The 19745-nt window shown below is 38.9% G+C and overlaps 1 protein-coding gene across 2 annotated transcripts in view; it reads right to left on the reverse strand.

The window, feature by feature from the left end:
- Positions 1-3278: 3278 nt before the first annotated feature.
- The window catches only part of sh2b3 (SH2B adaptor protein 3), a 61577-nt gene continuing 45110 nt past the window's right edge, over positions 3279-19745 (reverse strand). For both annotated transcript variants that reach the window (XM_015377170.1, XM_015377169.1), the window contains exons 3-8: positions 12869-12970; positions 11663-11751; positions 5484-5575; positions 5157-5371; positions 4889-5066; positions 3279-4667 (exon numbers count right to left, since the gene is read on the reverse strand). In XM_015377170.1, coding sequence (XP_015232656.1) covers positions 4309-4667; positions 4889-5066; positions 5157-5371; positions 5484-5575; positions 11663-11751; positions 12869-12970 — 1035 coding nt within the window. In that variant the 3' untranslated portion in view covers positions 3279-4308. The remainder of the gene's footprint in view (positions 4668-4888; positions 5067-5156; positions 5372-5483; positions 5576-11662; positions 11752-12868; positions 12971-19745) is intronic.

Genomic DNA, 19745 nt, shown 5'->3' on the forward strand with positions numbered 1-19745 from the left:
GAGATCTGGATCTCATTTTCAAGGGGGACCTGTGCAGAGATCTGCAATATGCTGCAACCTGGTTACAAAAAAATAAAACCAATTAATACATATGCACAAATATAAAACAAAAACAATTTAAAAGCAGCAACGCTGTTTCATAGAAGCTTGCCGTCTATCTTTAAGAACCGCTCAAAATAAGTCCAATGAAATATTGTCTGACATCTTGAGCTCAGACTGGAGCTGATTCCACGCTGTAGGAGCAAACACACTGAATGCTTTCTTTCCTTTATCAGTTCGAACACGAGGAACATGTAGAAGAATAAAATCATTAGAGCGTAAAAAATGTGAACTACCAGATCTATGCAAAAGAGAGCTTAAGTATGTTGGTGTAAGTCCAAGGAGAGATTTATATATAAGGATCATCAAATGATTGTTTCGAACACTTAAAGGAGGCCAATCAGCTTTTGCATACAAATCACAATGATGCATCTAATGTCTACCATCAGTTATAAACCTTAAAGCACAATGATAATGATAAAAAAATCATCCGTATTAAGACAATAAAAGACCTGAAATATTTCAGTTAGCGTGCAATGAATCTAAAATATATGAATGTTCAAGTTTTATCTTTGCATTATGGAAAATAGTTAACTTTATTACAATATGCTAATATTTTGATAAGGACCTGTATTTAATGAAATAAAAAGAAATGTACTGCAGAAATACACCAATCTATCTTCAAATTAATTTGCAGGTTTCTCTTTTTGAATTGAGTTATGGGTATTCTAATCAGCTGCTTTTAAACATTATGTTCCAGTTTATTACAGAAAGGTTTCAAAGGCCTCTGATTAGCATTTCTCTCTGCAGTTTTCCTGCAAGCCTGCTGACACCATCCTTACTGTGTTGTACGGCGGTGGCAGCATCATACTGCTGGGGGCACCTTAAAGAAAAAAATACAAAGTAGGAAGCAATGGCTCTTCCAACTGGACAATATACATCTGACTAAAGCCAATAAAAAGAAAGTAAATCTAAATAATATATAAACCCATGCTTTAGGTATTGCTTTTAATTAAAATGACAAAAGGAGGAAAAAACACGTTTTTTTTTTTTTTGGTTAGGTTTATTTAAAAAAGTCATATATACAGTTGATATATATTTATACTATAACTTAAATGCTCATAATTGAAAGGGATGCTTACCCGACGAGCCGTGTGAGAAGCTGCTGTGGACGGGATGTTGCGTTGATGTGAAAATGTTTACAGTGCGAAGTTAACAGACAGGAGGAACAGTATTTAAAACACATTACATTCATCAACTGGACGCATTCAATTCAACAACACGTGGGGAAAGGGGGGAGCTGTTTGGGGCCAATGACCCCATGATAACGCTTCAAGCTTTGCCTCGATTTTTTGCTGCTATATAAATGTAGATGGGTAAAAAAAAAAAGCATCAAAAATGTGGCAGCTCTTGATTTGTTTTTATTCAAATGTTTTTTAATTTTCTTTTGGTGTATAAGCGGATTTAAGCACTTGATTCCTCCATTTAGCACGGTGTGAAGCATCTTTCATTTATTGCACGGCACGATCACACCCTGAGCTTTGGAGAAGGGGAAAAAGCAACAGCAGCTTTCTGGCAAAGGCACAGCCACTCTCCCAGGAATAATAATAATAATAAAAAAACAATAAACAAAACGAAGAGTTTTTTTTTTTTGTTTCTACCGTTGCTCTGCTTTAGCAGAAATGAAACAATATGAAGGAATCTAATCAGATATAAAGGCAGGAAGACCAACCGTACGTTTGCCAAAAACATCCTTGTTTTTGTTCCCCTTAGCAGATGTCAGTCTAGATCACGATGATACATTAAAGAGGACGCGACAACCATTAGTAAACTAACAAATATTACTTTGGTAGAAAAAAAAAAATACCCAAAGCAAATTGAATTATTACAATTTAAAATCAGGCAGCGGAGAGACGGCAAATGTTAGGAAAAAGTTGACTGCAAGCAAATCTAAAATAAATCTGCTGACGTAGTGTTAAAGCAACGTTACAAGACATGATTCTCAAAGTCATCCGGCTGTGACGGGAAGGGAAGCTGCTTTTCTTTTCTTCAGAAGGGTTACAGATCATCTTTGTTTTTTTTTTTGGTTCTCTAAAGTTTGAGATGACATCCTACGGATGGAGAGGAACCACGACAAACTGGATGGAGAACTCCGGGCTTTGGTTATAGGAGTCGCTTCAGCTTTCAGTGACTAAAACCCACACCTGAGTTGTTTTGCTGTGACGGTTCGAAACCTTTTAAAGGCACCTTTTTAACTACCAATGTTAGTGGTTCTGCAACATCCCACGCCACATTTAGACAGCTTCAAAGCTTTGTTTAGAAAACGTTCTCACTTCATAAAAAATAAAAATCAATTAGAAAATACATCTAGTGTAAAAACAAAACAAAAGTTTTGCAGCCCTTTTGATTGTAGCTGCTGTGAAGTGAGAGAAAATACAAAGAATTAATGCTATAAGTGTAAAAAGTAAAGCTAAGACACAACGCTGCTACCAGAATGTGGAAAAAAGGTGCCTGATGTGGTGGTAGCGGCTGAGCTGCATCACTTCACAGGTAACTGGACAAATCATGCAGACTGAGTCAAATGTTAACTGGAATTCAGTCCGATCATTGGTTCGGTCTGGAAGTGAAGGCTTTCTGGTCATTCGGAGAATTCCCTCATTTTTTTAATGCCACAAAAGCAATCAACTGGAGTCGCCTTTTTACGGATTAATAATGGATTTTAGTACCTTTTTATTTGTCCGTTTTTGATCAGAGTTCAGCACCATCTTTCAGCTTATCTCAGGGTTAGGTGACTCTAACCTCGAGTCTAAACAAGATTTTAAATACCTGAAAAAAGGCTGAAAATTGATCAGTTTCTTTTTTTCCTGAAAGATCTGGGATTAAATTTATCCAAAGTGATTTCCTGGAAACATTCCTGATTACAGAGACAGATGTTAGCCTCTCTGCTGCACATGCTGGTGAACATCTTCTGTCATCCAGGTTATAGTCTTTCTTAAAAAAAAAAAAAAGGTAAAGAAAACCCAAACCACTGGACTTTGTTTTCCAAGATTCGAGACATTTAACTTTCCATCCAGAAAACTTTTTCCAATTCAAATGCTATAAAGCCTGGAGCTCAACACTAATCCAGACATTTTGAATCGAAAAAGCTTCCTGGATGGGGAGCGAAACATCTTTAAACTTGGAAAATAAAAGTCCGGTGGATTGTTATTTCACTTTTTTGGAAATTCTTCAAAATTAGAACCTGACTGACGACACGAAGTAGGGAGAAAGACACCAAAAAATGAACACATTCCTGCTCTGGTTTGAAGAAATTGGAGGCTGTATGTGTCTAAGTGCTAATGGCTTATATATAAACTCCATTCATATGGGCCTCATTTCTCAGGTTTTTCTGAACAGGAACTGGTTGGAACTTTTAAAATTATCACTGTCCCTCCAGTTTTTTGATTTTGTGGCATTTTCTTTGATTTGGATAATTTATTTGGTTGATTAAAAAGAAAATCAAAGCTTATTTATAGACTCCGCTTGACTCGACACAAACCCAGACTGTGAACACAAGCAGACCACAGCGGCGCCGACAATCCCATCCTGAATTTGTGGTTGTTTTTTTAAGAGCAATCTGGTTTCTAAAACTACCTCTTTCTAGAACTTTTTCTCCTTTTTTTCCTCTAACTTTTTATTTTATTTTTCTACAAAAGGTTGTGTATAGAAAAAAAATACACAAAGTGCACTGAAGGTGAGGCGCACTTGATGCTTAAAAAACGCTCAATGAGGAAGAACAGAATCTGATCCCATAGAGAAAAGGAGCGCAGCTTGCTTGTGTTCCAAGGTGGAGGTTTTCGCTCTGCTTGGGGAACTTTTTTCGACTAGTTCATGCCCTAAACGTTCCCGAAGGAGCAGATGGCGATTTCCCATCATTTCAGGTTAAGTGCTGAAGAAGTGACATCAAGTGCACTTTCAAGAAAAACACAACAACAGGTGTTAGAAAAGGTTTCCTCTTCTGCCTAAGCTCGTTCATTGAAAACAAGACTATTCATCGTTGTTAACACTCTTAAAAAAACTCCTAAAAATACATTCACTGTGGACGCTGGAGGTTCTGAGGGTGAGGCAAACTTGTTTTTGAGTGTGTTTTGCATTTTTTCGGACTTGTTCGGATTCTTTCCCTCGTGTCCATCGGCTTCTTTCAAGCAGGTTTCTGTTCCTGAAGGCGACGCTCTGAATCTGAGCCACCGACGCCATGTCGGAGCGGCTCTCTTGTCCTGGCAGGTTGCGTCAGAGCAACATGTACTGGTTGTCTATCGCCCGCTTGCGACTGCGGTCGGGCTCCAGTTCATAATCCGAGTCCCGCCGAGGGATGATGGGAGTGTGAGGGTTGGGGTTGCGCAGCAGAGGCCTCCTCCCCACCGATTCGCTCCGACGCAGATGAGCCGGCGCTGATGGAGCGGGCTCTGGCGCGGCGCGGGCCACCTGGGTGAAGGAGCTGGGACTGGATGTGGAGGTGGTGCTGGTGGTGGAGGAGGAGAATGCAGGGGGCGGACCGGAGCTGCTGGCCAGGCTGCAGCGCGCCAAGCTGGGTTCAGAGCTCCACCGATGGAGGGAGAAAGGGACGAGGAGAGCACCAGAGAGCTGACCTGAGGAGGGAAGGCAACACATGAGCAAAGGCAACATTTATTCCCCTCATATCGTTTTAAAATAACTTCATTCTTGTGGATTTAGAAAAAAAAAAGAAGAAAGAAAATGGACTGGTCATGTCCAGTTGAATGCACTTTGGATTCCTATGTGCTCCTGCATCATCCACATTCTAGGTGTATGCATCTAGAAAGTGTTGCATCCAGTCAGAGTTCTTTCTCACCGTGTGATGGTGGGATGGAGCCGGCCAGTACGAAGCTGGATAGCGTGACGGCTCCGGCTGCTCCGCACTCCAGCGGGATAGGGTAGAGGCGGAAGTGGCTGAGCATGTCCATGACGGAGGGGAAGCGCAGGTGCTGCACCCTGCATTGACCCCATTCATTTAAAGACAGGCGCAGGTGCTGCATAACAGGGAGATAAAAACAACAAACCTCGGTTTAACACGGAGAACCGGAGTGTTCCCTCAGTGGAGGACATTCAGGTCTGCTCACCTTCGCTTTGCCCTGGTAGTTAAACGTGAGGACGAAGTCTCCCCTTCGCGTCTCACTCTGCCGGACCAGGAACACGCCGTGACCTTCAGGGCCGGAGCTCTGGACAAGATGGGCCGCCTTGACCCGAGAGATGGGCCCGTGAAACCAGGGGAAAGAAACCAGGAAGTCATCGGCTTTCTGGATGACCTGCTCAGGCAAACTGAGGGTGACAGGACCTGGAGAAAGGAAAAAAAAAAAGCTTTAAATCCACAAGTATATAAACCTTTGACCTATTGGTGAGCTTTTTATTAAAAAACATCCTGATTATAAGACGCTCCTGCTACTGACCTTGACTTCCTGAATCTGAGCTCCTCCTCTGATTGGCTGGAACAGAGCTGTCAGCTGAAGACAGGGGGGACTCCAGATCCACACTGCCTGGCCTGAGAGGGACAGCATGACTCAGTTTTATCAGTATACATTCTTCTTTTTAAACGATCTACTAAATGATGTTTGGGTTCTGCATCAGATTTAGTTCAATCGATCCATTCTCTTACAGATTTGACAATTCTACTATCCTCCACTCTAATGCACATGTTGGTAGCCTTTGCTAATGGGGAGGAAACAGCAGGCTACAGGAACACAGAGACACTGAGATCAGACAGGAAGTCTGTCCTGTTCACCGGTTCAGCTCGAACTGAAACCCTCTGTTCCTCTGTTTCAGCGCTCTCACACACAGTCTGCCTGCTGTGTGTGTTTAGATCTACAGGAGAAAATGGGAATGTTAAAGAGGGAAGTTGGAGAAAATCCTGTAGAAATGCTGACTTGACTTTGTGTTGCTCTGAATAACAGGAAGAGCAGAGTCTCCTCATGTTTCGCTGAGTGCGTTTGTGTTTTTGTTCTTCTATCTGCGGGACAATCTGCCGGCCATTTCCTGCGTCTCACTGAGGACTTTTCAGGCAGGAGCTCCAGGAACAGAGAAATCCTCTAAGGTTCCCAGAATCCACCACCTTACAGTCAGTCGTTCTTTACATGGACGACGACCTGAATTTTAACAGCCACATTAAGACAATTACAAAGTCAGCCTACTATCACCTTAAGAATATATCAAGGGTTAAAGGACTTATGTGTCAACAGGACTTGGAAAAACTTGTCCATGCTTTCATCTTCAGTAGACTTGACTACTGTAACAGCGTCTTTACAGGTCTCCCTAAAAAAACAATCAGACAGCTGCAGTTGATTCAGAATGCTGCTGCTCGAGTCCTCACTAAGACCAAGAGACTGGATCACATGACTCCAGTTCTGAAGTCCTTACACTGACTTCCTGTGTCTTCAAAGTACTTTTTCTAGTTTATAAATCACTAAACGGTTTAGGGCCTAAATACATTTCTGACCTGCTAGTACACCATGACCCCCCCAGACCTCTAAGGTCATCTGGGACAGGTCTACTTTCTGTTCCTGAGGTCAGAACTAAACAGGGGGAAGCAGCTTTCAGTTTCTATGGTCCTCACATCTGGAATAAACTCCCAGAAACCTGCAGGTCCGCTGCTACTCTCAGTTCTTTTAAATCAATGCTGAAGACCTTTCTTATTGATGTTGCCTTTCTCTAAACGACGTTCATTTCTTTACTGTTTAATCTCTTATACTGCACTGTCATTTTTATTCTTGTGTTTTATTTTTTATTTTTTACTGTTTCTTTTGTGTTTTAGTTATTTGTTTAACTGATTTTATGTAAAGCACTTTGTATTGCCCTTTTGCTGAAATGTGCTATACAAATAAAGCTGACTTGCCTTTACAGGCTTCATATGTAATGGCATCAATCACCTCACCAGCAGCTGCTGATCATCCCATCACTAAAGTCTCTTTGCTTGTCATATAAAGAAGGTCTTAGATGTTCTCCATTAATCAGTAGTGCTGAAGTTTTTTTACATTGGTATGAGTAATACGCATGTATGTGTGTATGACAGCAGATTAAAAAGAAAAACATAAATAAAGTGAATAAACTAGGGCTGAAACAATTAATTGGATTAATCACAATCGATTATTGAAATAATCATCAGGTAATTTAGTAATCCATTCATCTTTAACTGGAGTATAGAGACTGTAAAACAAGCCTTTAGCTGACAGAGCCAACCACTTATACCAGTAATTATATCAAGATTGTAAAAAAGTATATAAACATTTTGCTTTTTAGATTGTCTATATGCTCTATCCAGAACTCAAGTCGAAAGGTTTTATTTTCACCTGGTTTAATTTCGAAAAACATCTTCTTTAAGGAAACTTTGACTATCTGATTATTAATCGATTAATTGAAAATATAAACAAAAGGTGAAACGATTTGTAAAATAATGGTTAGTTGCAGCCCTAAAATAAACCCTTCTTTTCTTCCAGAATCTTAAGATGAAAAAATAAAATGTTGAACAATTAAATAAAAAAGAATTATAAATTAAATAAAAATAAATTAAATAATAAAAAATACATAGAAAAAAAAAACAATATAGTATTTTAAATAGAGTTTAACAGCTTTTAGCTTCTGATTTCATTTTAAGTAAAATGAAATGACAGCAGCAGTCAGGCGCTCCTGTTCACAGCCAGTCGGCAGCATTTAGGCGTGTTCAAAAACAGATGGCCAGCCTTATATGACCCCCTATAACACAGGTTTTCTCTTTCCTCTCAACATCTTCCTCACCTTCCACTGGGCTCAAATCCGTATCACTAAAAATGACCAGGAAATCACAACTTAAGAAAAACTGAGCAGTTCCTCAGTGTGTCGTCAGAGACTAAGATGGCTGCATGAAATTACATGAAACACATTTTGCTGATGTCATTAAGTAAAAAAAAAGTTGTTTAGTTTTAATAATTTTTTTTTTAAATCAGAAAATAAATCTATATTTTAATATTTCTTCTTAAAGAACCCAACATTTAGGATTTTCATGGTTCTTTCCCAGCAGGTCAGCCAAACATTATTTAAAGAGCACTTTTCATACAGACAACATGGTTGTCCACATGTTTAGATGTTAAAGCCAGGTTAAAGGTGCTCTATTGTTTCTGTAAATACTGGACCAAATCCAGGAGGCCCAGCTGTCCAGCAGACTATTGCTTTACAGGGATTACCAGATGTCAAATATTGTCTCAGACTAACACGACTCTGGAAAGGTAAACCATAAACTGATGGGATTTTTCCATCACAAAGTTAACAGAAGAACAGGCTGATCAGTCTGCAAAGTGTAAGATGCATCAAAATGGTGACGCATCCTGGATCTAGATTCAGATATTATTCCTCAAACACTCTGCAAAGACTGGATATTTCCCACAGACTGGCACCGATGGACTAAACTGAGCTTTCCGAATTTCCCACACACCTTAAACAGATTCAGATTACAGCAAATATTGACCTTAAAATAAAATAAAAAAACTAAATCCAAACTCAGTGATTAGCAGTCATCAAATTAAGAGTTTAAATCTAAACATCTGCAGAAAAAAAGCCTTCAATTTCCAGGTTTCTATAGTTAATGTAAATGAACACACACATGATCTGTCTTTATTACCCTAAAAAATGCGAGGAAACTACAAGTCATGTAGGGAGTCGGAGCGTTTCTAACAGAATGAAGGAAAAACTTCCTGGATCCTCCCGCAGCTCTCATTTCTGACCCCCCCGCCAATCCAAACCAACATTGTTCCTCTAGTTCAAGTTTAAACAATCTACTTTTCATTAAAGATACTTTTAAAAGGTTGAAAACTAAATCTTAGCTGGAGAAATACTCCAAACAGAACCCAGTTTTAACCCGCTCCGGTTTGAAGAGCCACAAATCAAACCGACGCACGAACAAACGGACAGAAGAGCACTCTAAACAGTCCTCACAAACGCCTTAAAGAGCCCTTTTACTTAACACACACATACCTCAGCATGAATAAACACCCAGCTCAGCCAGCAGAAGAAAAATAAGTTATTTCTGCTCAGGGTCTCTTCATGCAGAGGAAAAAGCTGCATGAGGACAAACTGGCGTTTAAAGACGATGAACGGAATGCTGCTTTAAAAACCACCTCAGGGCAGACATGGGCAATGTGGAGTCAACAAGTCATCTCCATGTCATGTATTTAATCTACGCAGCCAATAAACCAGGAGAGTCCAATCTGCACAGGTTAATTCACGGTGAAGATTGGACTCACCTGCTTCAGTGGCTGGGTAGAACAAATACATGACATGGAGATGACTCGTTGACTCCACATTGCCCATGTCTGCCTCAGGGCTCCTAATGTCTTCATCTAACAGCTAACCAGCATTCAGTTAGCTTTAATTTATAGATTTTTAAAGCTTTAATGATGCAGCTTTGACAACCAATACCTGTATTTTGAATTAATAAAGTACTATATTATGAAAGTGTACTGATTTCAAAAGTGAAACCTGTGTAGATTTAAGTAACAAAGAGTTCTATATTTAAAGTATTGATTTGATGATTGATACTTACAGATAATTTACCCAGACAACACAGTTTATTAGAAAGTGTAGGTTCTAAACATCGTCCCCAGTTTTACGTTCTACACCTATAAAGATGCTTCCATGTGTAGATGTACGAATCTTCCCTAGTTGTGACCCAAGTCTGTCGTGACCCATACTCCTGTGTGGCGGCCAGGGCCGCTGGAAGTACTTTTGAACGGGGTTCAGTGAAAATGTTTTTGTTTTTTTGGGACAAAAGACCTATGAGCCTATAGGGTCATTGGTAATATTCATAAGAAATACAATAAAATTTAAAAAAGTAAATAGATTGAGATTCACTGCTTTATTGTCATGTGCACTGATGTGTATCAGTTCTCAGGTGAATATATGTGCTATTAATTAAACTTCACAATAACACAGATTCAGTCAGCTGGCATGAACCATAGCCACTGTTTTAATGTCACACGAGACTCTATTAGCTCCAAAATCCTTTTACGGAAACCACAAGGAAATAATTACATTATTATAGTATTTAAACGTTATTGAACAGTTCTCCACGTCCATTAGATAAAGAACCCAGGATCAAAATAACACTAAAATACTATGGTTACATTTAGCTCTCTTACTCTGAGCTACAGACAGGGTGCAGTGGCGTAAATATCCGTAAATATCTGTAAGCAGAGACTGTCACCGTCACTGACACCTGGTGGGCCCCCTATGTAATTGTGGACTAAGATGTCTCTTTGCAATGCAAAGGTGAGAAAAATTCCTCTTACCGTAAACCCAACTGATCCTGAAGTGTCTGACCGCACCGGACTGTATTTATACCCAAACACATGGCAGAATTCAACATGATGGTGAGCAGTTTAAGCACCACACCAATAGCAAAGCAGGCAGTGGTACTTTTAATTACCGTAATTTTCGGACTATAAGCCGCGACTTTTTCCCCATTTTTCGACCTTGCGGCTTATATAACAATGCGGCTAATTTATGGACTTTTACAGCTACCATCCACATTTGCTTCAACACACAAGTACGGTAACCGCAGGCACAGGAATGCAGAGGTCCTCCAGAAGCAGACTTCTACCGCGAGTGGTACGAGCCAGAACGACAGCGAGAAAGTGAGTAAAGATTGCGACCAGGAGATGAATGGAGAGAGCGTGGGTGAGGAGGGGGGCTGTAAAACTGAAGGTACCCTGATAATACTCATTTTACAGCAGAATATACTAAAGTATATCCGTGTCTAGTGAAGGTGAAGAATGATGAAGTGTGTATGTATGGGGCCCACCCAGATAATGTTGCTTACAGGCCTATTGTTGTGTCATTACGCTTTTGGCAGGGTGCCCTGTGTCCAAATGCTCAGCCGTGGAGATAAAGTCTCTCATCAGCAGAAAAATCGGAAATGCGTTTCTGTGCCATATTTCCTCTTGTTTCTGTCAGACTATTTACATATGCTAGTCTGCTGCTGAAAGCGGGAGACCACACTCTATCTTGCTTGACATTACCATGACAACGTAACTTCCATGAACATGGGTTGATTAGGGCTTAAAATGATTAAATTAAAATCCAAATACACGTAATACTAAAATAAAAAAGTCAAATCATTTCCCAAAATATTCATAAGAAATTAATAACTTGTGCAAAGTATTTTTTTTATACATTTCCCTCGACACTTCCCACAGCCATGGTGGCGGCTGTAGAAAATCAACTTAATACAGTCACAAACTAATGAAATCACCACAGGTGTTTTGCCTGAGACGAGCCTGGCTGTACATTTTTTCCCTCCACTTCACTTTCCCGCTCTCTTTGCTATGACATTTAGTGCTTCATTACTTCCTGACCAACAGTCCTCCTCATTAATTAACCAGAAAATAACAATTTTGTATTAAAAGTTGGTACTTCAAATAGGTCTGACGTAAACTATCGTATTTTCTGATGAGCAAAGTACTGGGTTCTTATCAGGTGTAATCAATCATCTATAGAAGCAGGGAAAAAACTGGAATCATATTCTGTTAGAATTACATAAAAACAATTAAATTAGAAATAAATCACTCAAATAAAACAACTGTTTCAATTATATGGTGTCTCTCACCTGTTGCTGATGCATTCCTTTAGCTCTGTGGTCCAGGAGCTGACCTGCTGGTCGTTATCCGTCTCAAATATCAGACTCCCTCGATTAACCTGCAGAAACAAAATGTCCTTCATTACTTAGGAAGAGTCAGCTTAACATCTGTTCTCTATTAGGAGACACCTATAGAGAAATGTTAACTGACTAGACACCTATAAATAAATGTTAAATGACTAGACACCTATAGATAAATGTTAACTGACATGAGGCTTCATTCAGATTTTTACTGATTTCAAACATCTTATTTCGCACAAAATTTTATTACAGTAACAAATTCAGACCAAAAGTTGTAGTCTTTGATTTTTGAACGTCTCTCACAGCTTGTGATTTTAGCTGTTTTTAATTCATTTTGTCAGATATTGAGGTGCTTTAATAATCTTTTTGTGTCGTATAGAAAATAAAAAAAAAAGGGTTTAAAGACTCGATTGCAGAATAGGGACTAAATGTTTTAAAAGTATGAAATATGCATAACTTTCTGTATTAAATATAGACCTGAGAACTTTAGACATATAAACAGAAATGCAACTAAATTTGTCTACTTTAAAAAAATATATATAAATTCAGGTTTTAAACTGAAAAATAAAAATTCAGTTCAACTCACTTTACTTTATTAACGCCAATTCTCATAACATGGTCTCTTCATCATACAGACTCACCCTAGTTAACCATCGGTGCTGTCAAAGTTACATTTATTTTTCTTTATATCATATATATATATTCTTTATTCTCTAATTGTTCCAATAGTTTGAAAAGTTTTTGAAGGACTGCCAGTAGATTTCACCCCGTTATCGACTTGCAGCGTTTGCTTCTCCACTGGCATGTGGCTCCATTGGATCAATGAATAACTCACTGTCTTGTGTGGTTACATGGAAATAGCTAAAAATGATTGCAATACTTTTTCAATCCTGGATGTGTGACCCCTGCGATGTGGGCTGACATCATCTGTAATATCTAAACTATTAATCTGAGTTTACTGATATTTAAAATACAATAAGAGCATCGTGGAAGCAATCGTCTAAATATCAAAAACTGTTGTCACTAGAGCAGCCAATGTATCTTCCAGCTCAGCTGAAGTTCTCTGTGTAAAACCACACATTAAATCAGAGGAGGATCCCTGCACCTCTGAAGCTCCATCTTAAGTGTGCTGCAGGCTGGAAACTTGTTAGATACCTTTAAAACGAATGTGTTTAAGTTGTCAGGCATCTCCAGTCGGGTGCAGCGACGGACTTCTTGGATATCTGAGCAGTGAGTTGTCAGTTTGGGACTTGAGGCCTGAAAAAAAAAGAACATAACCTTGTTAGTCTGCAGCGGATTAGACATGTTTCTCACCAGGTGCTGATTCTAAACACAGAGAAACCTCCTCTACTGGGTAAGACGCACGTCTCGATGTAAGACAAGTTAATCGAAAAAGTATTCAAAATAATGAACTCTCCCACATTGTTACAGCAATAACCCAGGCAGATATAATCAAACTGCAAAAACAGCTTCCATGCATTAAAGAGAAAACAGAGTAATAGATATTAGGACAAAGTTGACTGATTAAGCTACAGACACCAAAAGAGGTAGTTTATACTAACATGTAGCTGGCGTTGAAGCCATTTAGTGTCTCAACACATAATTAATAAGAACCAGATGTTTGCCGCTCAGGCAGTAATACAGAGGCAGTGTCTGTCTAATGTGTTTACTGTGTGAGTCCCTCTAAAGCCTCCCTCAGTCCAAAAACAAAGCAGCCGCTTGTAGCGTAACTGAGTCTGTTGTGGCAGAGCTCCGAGGTCTGATCGCTCACAACTGTTTGAATAAAAAGATGAGACACGAGGGCTGGTCCAGTTGCCTGGTTCACCTGCAGCGCAAACAGGGATGTTCTGATACTTTAACAGAGTGTGGATGTGAATAAAATGATCAAGGAGATAGATTGACCAAAACGACGGAGGGAAAAGTGTTTTAGCTGACCTATAAATATATTAATAAAATACATAAATGAACGTTACTGATCTTACATTGGAGAAATTTGCACTCTGCATTTAATCCATCGCCTTGGGGTATGATATAATTATTTGAATGTTTTACTCATAAACTAAAACTGAAAAACAAATACTGGATTAATTTCAAAGCTTCACCAAGAGCTGCACGTTTGGCGTTCTTCAAAATATTCACAGCAAATGTTATATTTCAGTCACCATAGTGACTCCCTGCAGGGAAATAGAACAACGATGGATAAACCCTTTTATTCAGAATTCATTACAGTGAATGAATGAGATAACAGGTGGAAAGAAGAACAAAAACATCTGGTAAGTGGGTGACGGCGTGAACGCAAACATGAAAATGTTTTATTGTAGTTTTAATATTTGATTGGCACCTTTTATTGTAGAGGAACAGCTCTATTATAATCTATTAGCCTTTGGAAAATATGTTTACCCTTCAGCTCAAGAACAAGAACACTGCTGTGATCAACACTCAGAGTCCAACCTAAATATTAGGAGCTAAATTCACATTTTTATTCAATTCTTCAATGATTCATATTTAATCAGTCACATCTGTGTTCCCACATTGTTTCATTTAATATGGATAAAACACCCAATAAACGTGGAACCTCCAAACTCTAGTGAAGTATTTTCTTTTCTGCCTTTACATACATTTGAAGTTAAGTGACAATTGGTGCTTCATACCGAGTTTAAAGTAACTTTTCAACCTTCATAAAATATTTTCACAACTTTTGTGATTATAGGTCAACTAACAACTAGATGAATGACACATCTGTCGTGGCCCAAAGGTAAAAGTTTACTTTCAACATCGGCATATGACATTTTTTTGCTACAGTTCGATTCATCTTTCCAAAAGCCACTGGAAACCGAAATGTCCACTTGAAGGATTTTACCACAGCTATGCGCTGGTCCACATGGGAAATACTGTATTCCTTCAAGTAAAACAATACAGCTGTTGTCCACTGGGTGGAGCCAAATCCACCGAAACTGAAAAAAAAATCTTTTTTGAAGCACTTTAAAATGATGTGTGCAGCAACAGCAGCCTTATGTCTTCCAGTACAGCTTTTTATACAATTTCTAGAAATGTTTAAACCTCATAACATCCACCTTTAACAAGGAGCACAGACCGTCCAACAACAGTTTGCTTGCAGAAGCACATTTACACATTTTGGGGTCAGACACTTGTTGGACGATCTCTTTCTCTAACTTAACCTTAAGTGAAGCTTGTGCTGTCCTCTCTGGTGCGTCACCATTTTGCAACAAGAACTTCTGATATGTTCCCTCAAAGTTGGAGTAACATTATTTATACTTGAGGTTGACCAATACAGTTTTTTTAAAGGCCGATGGCGATTATATGACATCAGTCTAACCCAAGCATGTCCAAAGTCGGCCGAGTCCTGCAGGTTTTAGAGGTTTCCCTGCTTAATCACAGCTTATTCTGATGATTGCAGTTCAGCAAAAGCCTGTTAATCAGTAAACAACAGAAAATCAGCTCTGCTGAAGCAGGGAAACCTCTAAAACGTACAGGACAGCGGCCCCTGAGGACCAACTTTGGACAGCCCTGGTCTAAGTGATCCTCGTTATGAGCTGCCGATTCTCTGACGACCAATTCTTGAAGCCGATATAACTTTTATTCTTCCTCCTTTTACATGATAAATATGTTATGTAAGTTCCAATTTAAACAAAAAGTGAAAAATATTTTTTTTTAAATCAAACAAAGTTTTAACAATTAAAAATAAAGGGAGCAGGAATAAAAGCGAAATGCAAACATCGGTCAAAGATGTCGGCTGACTGATGTATCGGTTTGTTTCTAATCTAAACTATCATTCGTTAATGCTAAAAAAAATAAATAAGCTGAGAAGACCAGACCCTTTTAGTAGAAGAATAACAAGAAAGCAGAAAAAAAAAAAGCGTAGAGGATGAGCAGAAGCAGAAGGAAACAGACGAGACAGTGAAGGACACAATGGACAGGAGAGAAGGGGAGAGATGGAGAGCAGAAGTAAGGGCAGGGAGGACAGATTCCAGGGATTTGTGCACCGGATGAGTTTGAGTCTATGTGACAGTGTGTGAGCCTGAGGAATGTCTGTTAATCCTGCACATGCATAAAAAACAGACAGAGGAGGGCTACCTTACTCACATACACACATCAAAAGAACAATTTATGTCCTCGCTCGTAACTTTCAAAGCTCTCTGATTCAACCACAGCGACTAATATTATCAATAAGGGACAAAGTGACACAGAACGGAGAGGGATGTGACTCATTTAGTGATTTCAGCCTGAACCAAAATTGCTGCTACAGCTGTATTTTCTTAGAGAAATACTAAGTTTTGGTTTCAGCAGAATTTTCCGCAGATGTTTTAAAGCAAAGAGAAAGAAAAAAAAAAAGGTAAAATCAACACTACAGTGAAGGAAGGAGGGTGTTATGCTGCTGGAAAAACAGAAGATGTTTAAGTAAAGAGATTTAGTCATTAATTTAGAGACAAAGTTTGGCTCAACCTTGTTGCTTTTAGAAGTTGTGACATTCATATTTTATTTTGTGCACAATTAGAGCAGTTCTACTCAATTAGGTCTGCAGAGGGCGCCAAGCAAAAATAATGCCATCCTAATGTGGGCTGGTGGTCTACAACTCAGATGAACGACTAACTGCTGAATCTGAAGTTTGACGGAGTAAATCAGAAGCATAACCTTTAGTCCAAATAACTCATTGAGAAAAAAACCAACAGGTGATTCACAGGTGCAGCTCAATCAACGAACGCAACCAAAAAGCTTCGCTGTCGCAATTGCACCGGATGTGTGACCTCTTATAGGACGCGAAGCCCTGATTCAGACCAATGCTTGCTCTGAATGAGTGACTCATTGAGACAGCTTTACTGTAAGAATGTGAATGACTCTAAGAGCTCCTTAGAGGAACCATTTGAGGCTGTAGAAGGAAGAAAAAAGAAAAGCGAGTGAAAAAAAAGAAAGAAAAAACATTCAACAGATGTCTAAGTGGTTGAGCAACAACCGGCCTGATTTCTGTGAATCGGCTTCATCAGGGGAGATGAAGTATACGCTCACAGAACAGTTCCTATTATTGCACGCTGCAGCCTTTAATGGCCCCCCTTGAAAAACGCACACAAACAAAGACTCACGCACTTCAACAGAGGAAGGCAGATCGGGCCTCTGGACGGAGCGGAGCTTGAAATTAGCTTCTTATTTGCAATATAACACTTAAATAAAAAGGGTAACTAGAGACAGAATGATTAATTTCCACAAACTGATGCAAATAAGCGGCACAATACAGACAGAATAACAAAGCCATAGGAAGTAGAAAAGAAAGTCCAGCAGCATGCAAAGACTAAAGCCTTGCAATGGAAAAAATACTGTCAAAACTTTCCAATAAGCTTTCGTTTCGATGACTTCTGAGTCTATATGGAGTAGCTTTATATAACACTGAGAAACACAACCACAATAGCTAAAAACATGCATGAGAATGATTGCACAAAACTAAGAATCATAAATCGAACGTGACCGATGTTTGTGCAAACTTATTTCAAATTACACAAAATGTCACAAAAAAATATGTAATGCAAGACATGTTGCCCATTTACAGCCAACAATACTGGCAGACAGGCATTGTGAGGGAAACAGATATCCAAGCAGTTCTTGGTGGTAATATACATTGCATATATATGGCAATAATTACTGCGATTTTAATTACTGGACAGTAGAGACGCCCCGATGGCCAAAAAAGTAATTGTGAATCCAACATGACAGATATTTGTGCCTCTTCACTAATTTTCCTAGAGTGTCACCAACAAATAGGATGACGCAAAACCTCTCAAGTCTCTAAACAACCAGGAAACTTTTTATAATTCTCCTAAATAAAAGCTCAGTTTGCTCTCAGCAGATGAACTGTTTACAAACAGAGTTCCAGCCTGAGGTCTTTTCCATTTCCTGCTAGGATTCAGAGGAAATTACTATTGGATTCAGGATTTTGTATTTCAATGTCTTTGATGATTCATTACAGAATTAAATCTGAGAGTAACCGGATTTTTCCCTTGAGGGAACGTTATGTTCCAGAGCTTATCTAAATAGATTTTCTTTTACATTTTTTTTTTTAAATTAGAGAAAAATAAGAGTTCTGAAAAAGGAAGAAAAACTGAGATGGTCATTGACATCAGAGCAGAGGAATATCCTGATGGTTTGACTGTTAATGTCATTATATGAACCCTCTCTGACTTCTCAGTTTCCACTCCTGCATCTTTTCACATTGACTCAACTTTCACTACTATGTTTCGTCTTCCAACACAGACGCAGACTAATATCATATCATGTGAAACGCAGATAAGCCGCGGTGAGAAACACAGCTTCCATCCCGGCTCATCAACCCCTTCAAATTAAACAACCTGTCAGAAAATAAACAGTTAAGACAATCATGTATTCCTATCTGTGAACTTCATTGTGTTGAATTTCCATGTTTATTGCTAATGTATTACAATTTACTAACATATATTGTTCCTGTTGTATGCCTTTTTACCAACTTGCATAAAAATGACAGTTGATTTAAATCAATCAGGCTTTTCCTGACCAAAATATCGGTATCCTGCCAATCCTGATTACTTGACCATTTTCTAAAACACAACAGATAAAATAGGTTGTGATATTTTTTTTAATTGAGCTGTTAGTTTTGAAACTAGACGAACAAATGACATCATCCCCCATTTGTGCATCAAAGCAGATTTTTCTGACTTGGATCTGATCTAGAAAGTGCACCAGAAAGTAGATATCTTTGTTCTTGACACGTTTATTAACCATAATAACATTTTTTCAAACATCTTTAATACATTATGTGCTGGTAGTCGACTAAATCTAAAAGTTTTTATTATCAGCTTTAAACTTACAGAGATAAAGAATACAGATCTCAGCTGATTGAAATGCGAAAACAGGCCTTTATCAGATTTAACTGGATGATAAATTGTCCATCCAAACTGTTGCTACGATAAACAATAAAATCTTTATTCGGTTTGAATCCAAAGTGCTTCCACACTGCAGCTGTAGCATTCAGCTAGGAACCAATTTTCATGTCTGATTCAAAATCTCGACTAGCATTTCTCTGACTTGCTAATCCAAAATCACGAGTGTCTCATGCTACACTGTAGTGACACTGATGCACCAGACTGCAACCTTTTCTCATCCAGACTCTTCTGCAGAAAGAGAGGACGACAAATGTAAATTACTGAGCTCATTTCAATTAATCATGCAATAGATTTTTTTATTATTTGATTAATTTGTTTATAGTGACAGGCTTAGTGATGTCTGACCAAAACGAAAGAGAATGAATAAAGGGGAATAAATGTGAAGACTGATTTAAATCCACCAGAAAATTAAGATTGACTCCATTTATGCAACATATCACCATTTACTAAAGATTAAAGACTTTATTAACTTTTTTAAAGTTCACTAACGTACATCTTCTTGGCATCTGTTTATAGGCCAAAACTGTTGCTGCTAAGATTTCTGATCTACAGATCTTTAGCTCTGCGATGCATCATTTTGCGCATTTTGACTGATTAATGTTAGATTCTGGAATCTTTTTCTATGAAAAAAATTATTTTGGCCAAAACATTATGAATTATTTGCTGCAGTTAATATATTTTCTTTATTCTCCAGCAACTAAAATCTTTATCCAGAGGAAAACCCTGAACAAAATACCGCCAAAGTCTCGGTTTGCAGAATGTGTTTCACACAGGTTTACGTACGAGGCAGCAGCAAGCATAAACATTTGATGACAAATAGAGACACGTCCACAGATGCAGCTATGCAACCTCTCTCACCCACACAGTCACAAACACATCTAGAGGCTGAGCGCACACACCCACACTCGGGTGACACACAGGATGTTTGGAGTCCAAAACCATCTTCCCAGGGTCCCTTTCTCAAGGCCGTATCACAGGCAACTCACTGACACTCAACATTCCTCTATCCCTCCGAGGGTCACCGAAGCCAGCCCTGTCCAGGGTGCACGGTGTGTGTGTGTGTGTTTGTGCTGACATTACACTCCCAACTGATCCCTGGAGACGTT

This window comes from Cyprinodon variegatus, unplaced genomic scaffold (genome assembly GCF_000732505.1).
Source record: "Cyprinodon variegatus isolate N-32 unplaced genomic scaffold, C_variegatus-1.0 Scaffold147, whole genome shotgun sequence".
NCBI lineage: Eukaryota > Metazoa > Chordata > Actinopteri > Cyprinodontiformes > Cyprinodontidae > Cyprinodon > Cyprinodon variegatus.